Source organism: Seriola dumerili, unplaced genomic scaffold (genome assembly GCF_002260705.1).
Source record: "Seriola dumerili isolate Sdu_G_001 unplaced genomic scaffold, Sdu_1.0 BDQW01000138.1, whole genome shotgun sequence".
Classification (NCBI taxonomy): domain Eukaryota; kingdom Metazoa; phylum Chordata; class Actinopteri; order Carangiformes; family Carangidae; genus Seriola; species Seriola dumerili.
Window position 1 is genome coordinate 20,832,020 of NW_019174393.1, and position 16,475 is coordinate 20,848,494.

A 16,475-nucleotide genomic window follows, 5' to 3' on the forward strand; every position below is an offset into this window, starting at 1 on the left:
AAGTCTTTATTGAGTGACATTTATTATTAGCTGAGGTTATGCTGATTCTAAATATGTGTAGCACTTGGTGAAACTGTTAAAAATTTTATTCGGAGAAACACAAAGGTATTACAGAATAATAGTTTTTCAAATATATTTTGGGTAAATTCGTTGTTATATTAATCGAAAAAATAATCGTTAGATTAATCAATTAATTGAAAAAATAATCAATAACTGGCTCAGAGACATGGTACACCCACTCCTCCTTGTCCTCTTGAAAGAGGGTGTTAGAGGCTGCCACTGAGACGACATTGTTCTCTGGGAATGGCTCAGGCAAGGGCAGAGCAGGTGTCTCTGCATTCTCTATCTGAACACCAGGACGAAGGGTCAGGAGAAGAGATTTCATCTGTGCCACCTTGGCTGATATCTGCTCAAACTGAGAAGAGAGTTTGCCCTTTTCAGCTTTAGCCCTCTTTCTGGATGGGGCAGCAGAAGCTGCATCAACCCTTTTACAGGTAGGTTGAGCTGGAGACAAATGGTCTGTGGAGGGGAAACTCTTCACTGAGTGATTACTCCACCTCGGTCAGCATGGCAGCCCAAAATGCCCGAGGCATGAAGCTTCAATTCATGCAAAGGTCCACTGAGAGGCCCTCCCTTAGGTGCTTGAGGGTGAGACAAGAGGGGCAAAGATCATGGCCATCATCTGCCTGAAGAGGAGCCATACAGGCACTAGAATAATGGGGGGTCAGCATAGTGGCAACTCGTGTAATCCCCCACTAGAGACACTGTATGTACACTGGGAGCGGGGGCGAAAGCACCACCTAGACCAGTAAAAGTTACCAAGAGCCACCAATTCAGCCCCAGAAGAGCACTGTCACTAACTTTGGCACAAAGCAGGAGCTAGTAATCTTCTACCACATGTTGAGCGAAAGCACTGCCATCACCAACAGGTGTAGCGTTAACGCCATATTTTAGAATTTACTCTCGTTGAAATGGGGCACCAGTCCTCTAGGAGGCCAACAATGAATTACTTCATTGCCAAATTTATCAATCTCATATCGGAAGCCATGACTTCTCGATTCAATGGATCTCCAGTCTCTATGTCAAAAGAATACAACAGGACAACAACTGGGTGTAAATAAAGGAGTTTATTTAACTAAACTACTATCTACAGAGTAAATGCAAGGTGTAATAATCATAAAGATGAAAATAATAAGGAAATGAGCAGTGTGATGAGTTGGCAATGGTGGGAGAGAATATGTTATGGCTATACACTATGGCTATACAGCTAATGATACTACATCTACGAATTAGGTCTGTTGATTAAATATTGCTATATTTCGACATCAACCCAGTCACGAGCAGAGTGTTAAGACCGGCCTACTGTGAGTTGCGCTGTAGCTGAGGACCCTTGGCTGGAACCCAGGAGGCTGTGGTTGCCGTGGTAACCCTGGAGACGCGGGATCTAGGTGGATTCTCCTGGAGGCCGTGTCCCGTTATCACGATGGCGGATTCTGCCGGTGTCTCAGCGATTCAGCTCTGGTGGAGTTTGCCAGGAGACTTTCTGTCTCAGGCACTCTTGATTTCTGCTCGGCTTCTCTGTAGGCGGTTGTGCAGAGGTGTCTCTGCCGACGTCTCTTGCGGGTTGATGCGAAATAACTCTAATGCTCTTCACTTTGGCTGGATAACTTTAGAGGAGACTGGCGTTGACCAGATGACTCTAAAGTTGTCAAAATCTTCAAAAAGGAAAACTTGATGATTAAAAGTTATAAAATTACTCTGAGGCACTTCTGTTGCTTTGGTTCAGTTGGTCTTGACTTGCCTTATAAAAATAAATGATCGCGCATGTAGATAAAAATCATGTTACTTGTAGCTTGTGGCAAAGAAAAATAAAAGACGCGAAAAGTGCAAAAATGACTAAGAGCCATGAGTTTGTGGCTAGCAGCTTAGAGCTAAGAGTTCACATGGCTACAGAGCCGGGCTTTGAGCCGGGACTCTGAGCTTTGAGTAAAGATCTCAGCTTCTAGTTTCTGCATCGTTTCTCGCTCCTCGCATCTTGTCCTTAGGCATTGGCTTTGGCTTAGGCTTTTGGCTTTTGGCTTTTGGCTTTTGGCTTTTGGCTTTTGGCTTTTTGGCTTTTGGCTTTTGGCTTTTGGCAATGTGTGAATTGTTCACGACTGTTTTATCCCCTGGGGGCTGGCGCATGTTTCATGGGCACCACCCATCGTCTCCTGTATTTCCATTTGGAGAAGAGAGTAATTTTCCACTGAACTTTGGAATAATTTAAATCTAGAGTTTACTTATAAACTCGCACATCCATCTTCCACCATGACCACAAAACATTAAGTGAAATAACATATAAAACTATTTGCTCTAATAATGGCAGAGAAAAACCTGGAATCAATCATGATACAAGTGGTTAACTGATCAAAATACAATACATTTCCTAAGCTAATAGTTTATACATATGGATTACACAGCAGTTCTTCGACTGTACTAATAATAATATGGACATTCTGGGTGTCATGTAGTGTGTTACCTTGTGTGAGGGATGTTGACAGTATGGTCGCATGAAGAACATTGTCTTAAAATCTACATGTTACATTTCAAACATTCTATGGGATAGAAGTTTGGGGTGAAACTATTGCATAGGAAAATCTCATGAGTTAGGGAACAGTTAGATATTTCATTTTACATTCTTCCTTAGATCTGTGTCTGTGAAGAGTGTTCTGCTGGTCACTACCCAGGATTGGAATGTGGGTTGTAGTTTATGACTCTTATCTAGAGAGGGACAGAGGAAGGGAGGTTGCTGTGTGTGTCCATGCATGGCACAGACAGGCCAGGATTCACACTTTAGTGTTAATCAGTCCTTTTGTTGCTACTTGTCCTATACAAGAAACAATCAAATATCATTAGACAAAGTCTTATTGTTACAAACTGGAGATTTTGCCTATATTCTCCAGTTGTCTGGTGTCCATTGGTTGATCCTCTGGAGCTGACCCTTTGACCTTTGGTCTGGTTCTGTGTCGTTCGAACATGCTAAAAGCATGGTCTGTTTGTGGAAGAGGGATCCTTTGTCTCTGTTTCCAATCAATTTGATAGTTTGATGATGGGAAGAGTCGCAAAGTGTCAATTGTGGGTCCGTAACTCTGCATGTCCTTATAATGAACTTCCTTTATGGCTTGTGACTGATGCCAGGCCACGCATGTATGCTACAGGGGGTTGCTATAACACCTAAAACGTTAGATTGAGTGACAGCACCAACAGTAGGCACAAACCGAAAAGTGTGTTGGGGGTAGGGAGCTGAGACACTACCCTTACCAACAGAGACAACTTAACAAGTCAGCTGGATTGAAAGCACCACAGCTGACTGCTAATAAACAAAACAATCAATGTTTGACACAGGAGTGAAAACACTGCCCTTGTCAGTTATTAAGCATAAACAAACACAAAATACCACAGCTTATTACACACAGAATGGCAGTGGGAGCACTGCCTACACAAACAAAAATTAATAACCACAACAAAAATTAGACTGAGCAAAGTGCTACTATTTAACTATAAACAAACACCAAATTCCACAGCCTATCACACACTGAACGGCAGCAGGAGCACTACCATCACAAACAAAGTTGATAACGAAGATCAGCTGAAGCTTAAGTGCTGCTTATTTATAAACAAAACCTGCAGTTTATCATACACTGGCAGCGGCAGTGAGAGCACCGTCATTGCCGAATGATTTCTTATAAACGTGCTTAAGTTGTCTCAAAATGAGCAACTACTTACCAAAATGCTGGTCCACAAACTTAAAGGAAACTTCTCAGGCTGTTTATGTGTCTGTGTAGGGAAGGTGTGAGTTTCTTTGTCAACCTAGTTCATGTAGCCTAAAGGTGGCAGGTTAGAAGGAGAAGGTCAGCTGCATGCAGGTGCTAGAACTGAGATAAGCTACAGTGTTTAAACAGACCAGTAACAAATAAACTGTATGACTCACTGCAACCTAAGCAAACATTAAAACAACAAGCTAAGTGAATACATTAACTAAACATATACATGTACAATGACAAAGGTTAAGAGTCCTGGTGCATAACTGTGGTGTGCTGTGTTGTGCTAGGTTGGGTTAGGCCCAGGCATTTAATGTTCCCCATTCCTTGGAACAGAGAGAAAGGTCCTTTCCAGTTTTCTTATAGTCCAGTGAAATTGTTGCTTCCTGATGGAGTGAAGTCCTGTCTGACTGTATGGATTCTGTGTTGCAGAGGAGGCCTCTGATTTCTTCTTTGTTCTTCTTACAGAGTTAGCTGTTAGCTGTTCCACGCTAACTCTGCAGTGGCTCTGGTTGCTCAGAAAATCAGCTGTCAGGCTTTGTGTCGTAGCCACTTAAGTAAACTTGTCAACTCGTATCACTGCTGTTGAAGAGCAGAGTGAGAGAGAGAGAGCCATTGTCTCATGTAGCACGGCTGAACTGGGATGGGAGCCGCTGCTCCTGAGCAAGCCAAGGAGAGAAGAGAGAGAGGACAAAGGAAAAGAGCTGGTTTTGACACCCTGGGGGGTCACATGTAACACACTGACCAGTCAGTAATGTCCCTGGGGGAGGGTCGTCCCCAGGTGTGAACAGTGAGGAATTGTCGGGGAAATTAGTTCTTTTGTCTGAGGAACAAAAGAACTGGTGGTCTCCACCATCTTAAATGTAGTCAGTCCCAACATCCCCCCTTTGGTGTCAGGATGCCACCTGATGTGTCATCCTCAGAGCAGAATGTACAGTCCATTTATCAGTTCATTCAAGTGGTAATGTCTGGACATTTGTCAACATTATCTGTCTTGGCTAAGCAATAACAGTCATCAGGTTACAAAGCAAAATCCAGATAAGCAACCACAATGATGGCATACTATAAAAATAACTAACGTGTTTCCCAGTTACTCACTGTGTTAGTGAGAACAGGAAAGTGAATGGTGTTAATATGTTAAGGTGAGATGCAGAGAGTGGCACCTAGAATGACGGGGCTTGGAGTGTCTGAGTGATTGTGCCATGGCTCGGTGTAATGTCCTAAGATTGTGTTAGATGTCAGGACGTGTGTAACTAGCTCTGTTAAGTCATAGTGGGCTGAGTGAGTTTCACTGATCTCACCAGCAAAGTACAATTAAAGAGTGGTACAAGGGTACCTACAGAGTTGGATGTTGCTGTCCGAGTTGATTCAAAATTTGAGTTTGCAGCTGCTGCTGACAAACCCAGTTCATCTACATAACTGCAGGAAGGTAAGGTACCCTGAGATTACCTACTATCAGTCTTGTGCTTTAAGTGTTTCCTTACCTGTGGCACAGGGCTATAACACTCTGAATACCTGGAGACAGAGAAAAAGTCAGAAACATTCAACATTATACGACGTAATGTGATCAGAAATGATGTTGTCATTCTCTGATCCATGTATTTGCTGGTCATGGCTCTGGGCCAGAATTTTTGTGTATGGCCCTCTCCTGCTCCTAATGTTGGAGTGCCTGTCTCTATGCATCTGGTGGACATGGTGGTTATGCTCAGTGTCCCTATGTGGCGATGGAGATTTATGATGAGTTGGGTGTGAAGCACATAGACCATTCAGAGATTAATCAATGTTTTCAGAAATTTTACTCTTTCACATTAAGTTGTATACTACGGAGTCTCTTGGGGATGATTCATTGTTTGATTCATTCTTTGGAAAATTGGATATTCCAGTTATTAATAATGAGACTGCTGCTGATCTAGAAGAACCATTTTCTATATAGGAACTTACAAATGCAGAAAATTCTATTCAAAATGGAAACTCTCCAGGCTCCTTGTCACTGCTTTTATGCAATGCAGTTGAACCACTGGCAATTGCCCTGCGTGGTGAGGTCCACATTAAGGGAATAAATAGGAATGGTTCGGAGCTATCCCTTTATGCTAACAACATGCTTTTATATCTATCTGATCCTCTTATTAGCTTATCAAAAACACTTTGCCTATTAGAAGATTTCGGCAAAATATGGGATATAATAGGATATGATAGCTTTTGCACCTCTTTTAGCTAGACGACTTTTATTGTTTAAATGGAAGGATAAATTTCCTCCAACTTTCAGTCAATGGATAAAAGACCTTATGCACTCTTTGACATTGGAGAAAATCCGCTACACTACAAGAGGGTATGCTCTGAAATTCCATGCTATATGGCTTGTGTCGGAAGGAGGGACACTACTGTTATTGCAACCTTGTGTGACTGACCCCAGAATATGTATTGTTGTTTATGTATCTACTTGTGATTCTTTAACTTTATTTTTTTTTCTTTCTCACTTATTTGTTGTTTGTCTGATTTTTCTTGTTTTACCTAGATTTATTGTTACATTAGTTTTATTTATCTGAATGTATATGTGATTAGTTCGGAGATTGACTCTGATTGTAAACGTGGTGCAGTGGTTCTGTAGTGGGATGGGGCTCTGTTGGAGCAGACCAAAGGGGGGAAGGGATATATTGTCCTTATTCATTTATTGGTTTTGAATTGCAATCTGTAAAACTTTAAATGCCAGTAAAAAGACCTTGAACAAAAAGTCTGTGATGGGATAAACATCTGTGTTATGTGGCTCTGTGCTGTTCTAGGTGGACTTTCTGTCTCTCTGTGTTCAGAAGTTTAAAATGAACAGAGAAAATGATCATTATTGACATTAACGGCTTTAATCTGTGTTATTTTCTGGTGGCAGAGGAGATTCCAAGTGATGAAGATGAGGTGAATGAGAACCGAAATGCCATGCAGCAGCAGACCAGCACGCCGACAGGCCAGGGCGGCGAGGACGATGATGAAGATGAAGATGACTACTGGGATGATGATGGCTTTGAGGGAACACCCCTGGAAGAGTACAGCACGCCTCTCGACTATGACAATGGAGAGGACGAGTATCAGTTCTTCACCTCAGCCCTGCTCAGTAAGTGATCATTCAAATGTCTCACAGCTGTCAAAATGATAGCCTGAACTGCACAAAGGTAGAAGAGATGGAGTTAAAGTGACAGAAAGGAAAGGATTTACCTGCCCTGGTTCCACAAGACAACAAATGACCTATAATCAAACTTTTATTCAATCAGTCATGTTTTTGATTAATGCATTACAACAATATAAAACAGAGAAAAGCTGCAGATTGTAATTGTTGCCTGGTTTGATATTTTTGCTAAGATAATAAGTAGGGCTGGGACGATTATTCGACGTAATCGACGTTGTCGATTATAAAAATTATTCGACGTGGAATTTTAGTGTCGACGCGTCGTGTAAAACCACACAGGGTAAATGTTCATAGAACAAAACCGGAACTTTCTAATGGGACCGTTTATATCCAGCGTCTTTGGTTTACCCAGATACAAGCGCATCGCAAGGGCTGGGACAACGCGGTGACGTAGTTGAAGTCATTGACTTCGTGAATAAGGCCTCCGGGGGGCGCTCTAGCGGGAAGCGCAAAGTGAGAGAGACGTGGGGAAAGATTATGCGCCGAAGAAGACACGGTTTGATTTTGATTTTGAACTGTCATGGAAAACACACGGAAGAAATGCATATGATGCGGCTTAAAGTTAAAGGCAATCGATCAGGCCGTCAAAGAGGGAAATAGAGCTACTGCACCTAAGCTTGATATCAATGATGGTGAGACGTTGGAGGTGGCAGCGGGAAGAGCTGAGTCAATGTAAAAAGACGGCAAAAGTTTTCAGAGGACATAAAAGCAGATGGCCCGAACTGGAAAACATTCTTGAAGACTGGGTGAACACACAGAGAGCAGACGGCCGAGGTGTTTCCACCGTGCAGATTGGGCTGAAAGCAGAGGTGGACCATCGTGGTGTCTCAGGTTTAAAAAAAAATCTACCATGTAATGTATTTCTGTGTACGTAAATATCTCATGTTACAACATGAAAACCTGCGGCTTATTGTCAAGTGCGGCCTATATATGTACAAAATTTATTTTCTTGTAAAATTTAGCTGGTGCGGCTTATATTCAGGTGCCCTCAATAGTCCGAGATTTCTGGTGTATTAAATGACTAACTGGAAAATAATTGCAATAAAATTACTGTTAGGTTAATAAAAAAAAAAATCGTTAGATTAGTCGAATAATCGAAAAAACAATCGCTAGATTAATCGTTTAAAAAATAATCGTTTGGGACAGCCCTAATAATAAGTCATTTAAATCACAACAGAGACACATACCCTAACCCCAACACATACTGCTGGAACCTGCTATCCTCAGGGTATCTCTCCTTTCTATTGAGGCTAAGCATCCATAAAATCACCCATCACTACATTTACAGAACTACACCCTATACCACCTTCTATTGAGGGAATACAGATTAAAAAAAGAATCAGTTTTATAATCTGGAGTCGTATATTTGCAGTAGGGGGGTAAATTGGTGGCTGCTCCTCAAGTGGTAAAACCCTGGTGTGCCTTGAATTGCAATTGGTCAGCTAATGACCAATAACGTGCTCAACTTCAGGCTAGTACCGACATATAATGGTTGTAACATTAAATGTGCTGTTCCTATTCTTCTTCTGTAGCCTCAGAAGTGAGTCAGCAAATTACAGGACAAATGTAATGATCGCAACATGTAGTAATCATGGACAAGATGGCCAGTGGTTTACATACTGTGAAGAAGCTCATTCACTGTACTGCACTGTTTGCTTAGCATTTGCAAAGTCCTCTGCTGGTGACAGTCCATTTATTAGAGGAGGAATGAAAGCCTGGAAGCATGTTCATCAGAGGATTGCGGAGCATGGGAAAAGCAGAGTACATAAAGACTGTGCACAGGCGTATTTCCTTAAAGCCAGCAAAACAGATATCAGTAGCTTACTGAGTAGTAACCAGATGTCCTTACACCCAGAGCAAGTTAAGAAAAAAACAGCAGGTGATGGAGCGTGTTGTGGATATCATCAAAGTCAAAAGAGCCAGAGGCAGCATGAGACTGGGGGGAAAGATGGAGGGTCCCTTGTTACTCTTCTTTCAAAAGACACCATCAAAGTTGTAGATGTCATCAGCCAATTAATTTAACAAACTATTGCAAGTGAATTCAGAGAAGCAGGGATGTTTTCTGTCCAGCAAGATATAATCTCCAAAGACAAGTGCTCAGTTATCCTCAGATATGTAACAGGTGTTATTCATGAGAAGTTGATTGCTATTGCAGAATTCTACAAAAAGTCAACCTAGATGTGTCTTCTTGTGTAAACAGCACAGCAGATGGTGCAGCTAACATGGAGGGACATTATAAAGGCTTTTCTACTTTTCTTTCACAACAGTCTCCCAACCGAGTTCACATCTGGTGCTATGCACATATTCTAAATCTGGTGTTGGTTGGCACAACAGGCAGTGTTCTACACAGTGCATCACTTTTTGGATTGCTGACGTTGCAGTCTTCATATGTGAATCATATAAGTGCATGCAGAAGTGGGAAAGGATGAGTGCAAAGTCAATCAAGTGTCACAGAAAACTTTGTCCAATAGAGCAAACATGGTGGTGAGCAAAGAATGCAGCTTTGTCTAAGGTGTTCGGGTGTTTTGGAAACCCTGACAGTGCCATGTTTGTTGACCTGGTCCTGACACATCACCCTTGTTGAAGTATTTGCAGACAAGTGGGATGGATGTCCTCACAGCACCATATCTGGTTGTGGGAACAAGTGTTTGTCCTGCCGTTAATTTCCCTATTAGCTCTAAACGTCAGCTTCTGCAGGTTGGAGAAGCGTTGGTCCATGTGTGTTCATTCTGACATTTTTATTGAGAGAGGTGAGACTTGGAAAGTCTGAGGATTTTTCTACTAAAGTTTATTCAAACCATCTTATCTCTTAGTGAATGAAAAAAGCCCTACCTGTGAGCTGAGAAATTCTGAGGGTGTCCAGATGTTTATCCACCCACCGTTGATTTTCTGAAATATTTTTTACACTTTGATTATGAAAAACAGCGAGGGAAACGGGCCAAAAAAGGCTGACACAAATTGACTCAGAGCAGCCAGATACTGAGGGGGTGGAATCAACAGCAATACTAACAGGCCCCCGCTGGTGCTATTTGCTGCTGTTTTCTGTTTGTTGGGGGTAGGGTAAGTGTTAGGGTGTTGGTTGTGATGGTTAAGGTTAGGGTAAGGGGCATTATGTCAACAAGTATCCTCACAACTAACATAAGACATTTGTGTATTCGTGTTTTTTAGGAGTCCAGAACACCGATGCAGTCTGGTACCAGAGTCTGATGGCTCCGCTCAGTGACGACCAGAAGAAACAGCTGCAGGAGATCTACAGCATCTCACAGCAGAGGAGGAGCACTGCCGCCAAGGGCCAATGGTGAGAGGAAACACAGGAGGGAGGAGGAGCTGGTTGGGAGCAGAGGGAAAGAGACATAAGAGACAGAGACAGACAGAACAGGATGTAAGTCAGTAAGAGGCCTGAAGGTTTGCTTTGTCACATGTTTCTGACACTCAGCAGCATCAGGACCAGTGGAAGTCAGTCTATGGAGACCTGAAAGGGACATATATTTTAGATAGTTGGGGAAAAGGCCTGCTTTTGTATTATATCAAGAAAATGTTCACATTATCCTGAGAAATGTTTATCTTGTGTCCCTCATGCAGTACCCAATACTTCAAAAATAAAAGCTTTATCTCTGAATTGACCAGAAAATTCAATTCACAAAAACTGTCATGTCAGTTTAATTTTGTAGCCCCAAATGACAAATTTGATAATTTGGTTTTCTAGTTTTTACAACATACATAACCCGTTATGCCAGCAGTTTTTGGTGGTGTGAGGCACGCCTCCCTGGGGGTGGGCGCCAGAGAACTTCAGGGGAGGCTACAGCGTGAGAAAACATAAACTAGAAGCAGCACAGTTATGGCTGGGCGTCCCGTATTTTCATTCATGTTATGTCCTCAAATTGCTGTAAATAATGTAATGTCAAGTAATAATGTTGCATAATCTTCCTGGGACTTCAGGCTGCAATGGAAACACAGACAACAATGGGCCACAGGAACCTTTTAGGTCCTGAAGAAAAGAACTAAAAGTTCCAGGGCGGACGATTGATCTTTAAACGATTAATCTAGCGATTATTTTTTCGATTATTCGACTAATTTAACGATTATTTTCTTTTTATTAACTTGACATGACTGTGTGCTAGAGTGATATGCCAGATGCACTTTGCAGAGCAGTGGCGGCTGCTGGTCTTATAAGGAGGGGAAGCTCATTTTCGGCCTACATCATAAAATGTGTCCGTTTATATATGTAAATTCGCAGAGTGACAGAAGAGAGTCACCAAACACAACGCTAGTCGTTTTTAACAAAGACAAAGTCGCTGAGGATCAGTAACGTCTCCAGATCAACTCCGAACAACGGAATGAAAAACTTGAAAAATGCTCCGGTGGATGCTTATACTTCAAGATCGCTGATTCGCTCATTTCACTGTCAATCAAAAAGGGACTCAGCCTCAGACAAATCATCCAATCATCATGCAGAAGCCGAGCATCCGGGCCAGCCCACTGCCCCATAGACCCCCCAGAGACGCTGAGCGTCCGATGGGCGGGACAAAGCCCAGCATTTATCCAATGACCTTCTAGTTTCGCTGCAGTGGAACAATCCACTCTATGCTTCCCCATTGAAGTCAGTAGACGCTCGGCGTCTACATTGTGTAAAGCACTGTGGCGCTGTGGGGATGAATGAGAAGGAAGTCGTGTCGGTTACCTGTGATAAGTAGCTGATTCTGAACAAAAGGTGAACATGTTCTAGCGCATATTTAGTCAATGAAATGTACACACAACAGTACATATTTGACCACTTATTTTGTTGACATTTTAGGGGAAGCTGAGCTTCCCTTGCAGTCTTCGCCACTGTTGCAGAGTCTGCAGACTACCGCACTGTTGGTGTCAAGATTAAAGTATTCCCAAACTTTGGAGGACCGTATGCGAGCCTTTTTTGCCGCGTGTTGCTCCACACGCTCCGTCGTACTGCTGGTAGACGCCGCCATGTTGTTCAAATAGATTACACAGACGCAAATCACGTAGTCAATGACTTCAATTACGTCACCGCGTTGTCCCAGCTCTTGCGCTGCGCTTGTATCCGGGTAAACCAAAGACGATGGATATAAATGGTCCCATTAGAAAGTTCCCATTTTGTTCTATGAACATTTACCGTGTGGTTTTACACGACGTGTCGACAATAAAATTCCACGTTGAATAATTTTTATAATCGACAACGTCGATTACGTCGGATAATCGTCCCAGCCCTAGAATTTATGGGAATTAACTGGAAACTGGGGATAATTTAAACAAACTGTATAAACATTTTATTTTGTCATAAGCAGCCATCCATGAAAAATAATACAATTAAAAAAACATGACATTTCAACAGATTTATTTGTGAGCAGAACTTTTTTTTAGAACTTTACAATCAGTTTTTTCATTGAACAAAAACATGAATGTTGAGTAAAATATTACTCATTCCCCCTCCCCCACCCAATCAAAAAGTAAAAAAAAATGTTCTGCATTTTTGCCAAACCCTTTCAGGCTATGGCCTCTTCTTGGGCCTCATTAACATCCTCCATGTTCACCTCCTCAACATCCGACGACTCCTCTTCAGTGTCACTGTCCAGCCTTGTTGAGGATGGCTCTGTGTCAGGCTCAAAGAGCCTTAGGTTTGCCCGAATAGCCACCAGTTTTTCCACTCTCACATTTGTGAGTCTGTTGCGAACCTTTGTGTGTGTGTTCCCGAACAGTGACCAGTTGTGCTCAGAGGCGGCTGATGATGGTGGGATTTGGAGGATAATGGAGGCCACAGGTGCAAGGGCTTCAGATCCACAAAGTCCCTTCCACCAGGTGGGTGCAGATATGTGCTGGCATGACTGCCATATTCCTTCCCCTTCCCAAAGGGCTTGCTTGGTTCGGTACTTTGCCAAACTGCCCAGAACTTTGCCTTCATCAAAGCCCAGGTGGTCAGATATGGCTGTAATGACAGCGTAAGCACTGTTAATCTCTTCCCAAGAGAGTATGCCCCTGTCATATTTTGGGTCAGGCATGTACGCTGCTGCATGCATCGGCTTCATGCAGAACTCCTGGTGCTTCTCCAATGACTTGACCAAAGCAGTTTCCTCTGCTTTGAGCAGTAAGAAATTGCTTCCTTTAAGGTTGGCAGAAAGACACTGGACATCTGATAAGATGGCATCATCACCGTCTATCTTGGCAATTGCTGCTGCAATTGGTTTGAGGATTCTCAGGCTGCTAGTCATTCTTTCCCAGAACACATCATCTAACAGGATTCTCTTGATGTCACTTTCGATGCCTGCAGTCTGGACTATGGCCATCTCTTGCAGAGACTCCTTTCCCTCCAGTAGACTGTCATACATGATGACAATGCCACCCCATTGTGATGCTGGGGAGCTTCATTGTGATACGCTTGTTTTTTTCCTTTTGCTTTGAAAGGTAGGTTGCTGAAGCTATGTATTTGCCCTTCACATACTTCACAACTTGTTTTGCTTTCTTGTATAGTGTGTCCATTGTCTTCAGTGCCATGTCTTTCAGGAGAAGACTCAGAGTATGGGCAGCACAGCCAATGGTTGTTATATGAGGGTAGGTTTCCTCCACGTGTGCCCAGGCAACCTTCATGTATGCTGCATTGTCAGTGACAAGTGTGAAAACCTTCTCTGGTCCAAGGTCATTAATGACTGCTTTCAGTTCATCGGCAATGTAGGGGCCTGTGTGTCTGTTCCCCTGTTTGTCTGTGTTCTTTGAGAATACAGGTTGAGGGTTGGTGACAATGTAGTTGATAATTCCTTGTCCCTGGACGTTTGACCACCCATCAGAGATGACTGAAATACAGTCTGCTTTGACAATGGTTTGCTTGACCTTTGTTTGCACTCTGTTGAACTCCTCATCCAGCAAATGAGTAGATAGCGCATGGTTGGGGGGGGTGTATGCTGGCCGGAGAACATTGAAAAATCTCTTCCAGTACACATTGGATGTCAGCATCAGGTGTGAGCCAGTTGCATAGACTGCACAAGCGAAACACTCATTTGCATTTCTCTGGCTACGTTCGTCCATCAAATCAAAGAATCCTCTGATACCAGAGGGTATCTGACTCTGACGCAGATTAATTTTCCCCTGGAGTGGAACTCTTGTCTGCTGCCTCTGCATATTTTGAGCCTTGAGGAAATTTTGGCACTTTGCAATATGCCACTGCATTTTTGTGGCATTCTTCACGTATGTCTTTCCACAATATTTACACATATACAAAAACTTTCCTTCAACATTAGCTTGTGTGAAATGTCTCTGCACATTGAATGGCTAACGTGTCATTTTTCTGTGAAGATAACAAAAGTTATAAAAACACTAATGCAATGGCATGAACAGATTTTTAATATATATATATATAATATATATATATATATATATATATAAGCTTAACGACTGGAATGGTCTTCAAAATATTTTACAGTTGATGTTGATAAATTCTTGTATGGTTACAGAAAACCGTCTTGAAGGAGGCAGAAGAAACAGCATCACATTTGAGGTAGCTAGCACCATGATAAGCTAGCCTCTTAAATGGTCAATGGAATGGTGCTACCTAACTTACTTTTAGCACCTAACTTACCAGCTAGCTAGCTACTGTATGAATACATTTTCATTAAATATTTGCAAGTTAAACATTGATACCATAGATCAAATATATTTACCCAATAATATTATCAAAACTTACTTGACTTTATATAGTCCACGGGCTCAAATGTGTGGCTTCAATACTCCAGGGTTCTAGAAATCATCTGTGCATGTGATGGAGGAATGCACAGTGCATGTAGGGGGTGTGGCCTCAATAGCCCAGCAGTAAGCAGTGTGCTGTGTGCATGTGATTGAGGAATAGCATAGATATTCAAGTGTACTTGCATTAAATCTGGTTGTTTAGCCAAGATTATGCTCCATATATTTTCCCCAACTATATTTAAGTTTTCTGTTAAGGGCCAACATTCAGTTTAGTAAATTTCCTGTTTATTCCAATATATTTTCGTTTATTCCCATATATTCCTGTTTATACCCATGGAAAGTTACCAACTTTGAAAATTCCTGGAATTTTGCAATTTTGCTATTCAAGATAGATACACAATGGTAATTATCCCTCTGCTTCCAGGATTTATTCTAAGCTAGGCTAACCACATCCTGACTTCAATTCTGTACTGAACACACAGACATGAGAGTGGTATTGATTTTTTCAGCTTACTGTCACAAAGAAAGAAAATACATGTTTCCCAATGTTCAACTATTGCCCTAAAAATTTTTCAGACACATTTTAGTAATTAGTGTTTCAGTTCATGTATGAGGATCAAATACTAAATTTCAGGACAGTAACCACAAGTATTTAAAACATTTTTTATTATTTATTTACAATTCTTGCAGTCTTTGAGATTTTGTAAGATCATGAAAAACTTTTTTTTGAGATCTCACTTTTTTTGTTTCATCCAATTTGAAGTCTTATGGCCCTTCCGGAGCTCCATAGCAGACATTGAGAATGACCACCAGTAACATAATGAGCAGAGAAGCCTTTAAAAACAGTTTTGTTCAGTCTCAAGTCAAAATGAATCTTGTTGTGTTTTCAGAACACTGAGGAGTCAGATGAACTGCAGAGTCAGAGGAAGGGGATGAAGAAGAGAGCAGCTGGTCTGACCTGAATTGACGTTAATTCAGTCTATTCAGAATGATCTCAGTCCAGATCAGACCGTTCTTAATGGATCCCACCAAAACCAGGTCCTGGGGTACCATCAGAACTGGTGGAGCACCTGGGGCTGGATTGGCATTATATATCAGTTTGGGACCTAGTGCACTGTATAGATCCACAGGCCCTACTGGAATATTACTATCACCAGGACAGGACTGCTGGCCTGTGTGTGTGTGTGTGTGTGTGTGTGTGTGTGTGTGTGTGTGTGTGTGTGTGTGTTTGTGTTTGTGTATGAAAAAAAATAGAAACACATCGAAGTTTGTGTTTGTATGTACTGCAAGCACTTGTTTTCATCTCTCTATAGCTGAACACTTTTTATCATCTCATGAAGTGAGAGCCGAAACAGAGCAAGAGGAGCCCGAATTCTGTCAGGGTGCCTTGTACACAGACTGCTGATGGACGAAAAGATCAAGGTCATAGACTTGCAGCCTCCAACTATGATGGCACACATATGAAATGTAAACTGGGAGGGGGATCTTGGGAGAAGCAATTTTTTGTCTTTCTGTTTGTCCCTGGCTTTTGTTTTTGTAACAGTTTTCAGAACTAATTTTAAAAAAATCATAAAGTTCATGTAACATCCAGAGTTTTTCTTGTTATTCTATCCTTCTTTACTGCTTCCTACCTTCACTAAAACAACACTCACACAAAGTACAGCTCACACTGATGGGATGTCATTAGTTTTGCAGGCATATGGTCATAAACGTAACCTGGTGATGCTCCGGAACATTACAGTCTGTAAAAAGTTTCATGACAATGCATCCAGTGGTGGTCGAGATGATTCAGTCTCCAACAATGACTGTAT

The 16,475-nt window shown here is 41.9% G+C and overlaps 1 protein-coding gene across 1 annotated transcript in view; it reads left to right on the plus strand.

Annotated features, from left to right (window-relative positions):
• Window positions 1-15,639, plus strand: part of ipo8 (importin 8) — a 67,841-nt gene extending 52,202 nt beyond the window's left edge. The window contains exons 23-25 of the mRNA XM_022749598.1: window positions 6,682-6,903; window positions 10,144-10,273; window positions 15,555-15,639. Coding sequence (XP_022605319.1) covers window positions 6,682-6,903; window positions 10,144-10,273; window position 15,555 — 353 coding nt within the window. The 3' untranslated portion in view covers window positions 15,556-15,639. The remainder of the gene's footprint in view (window positions 1-6,681; window positions 6,904-10,143; window positions 10,274-15,554) is intronic.
• Window positions 15,640-16,475: the final 836 nt, after the last annotated feature.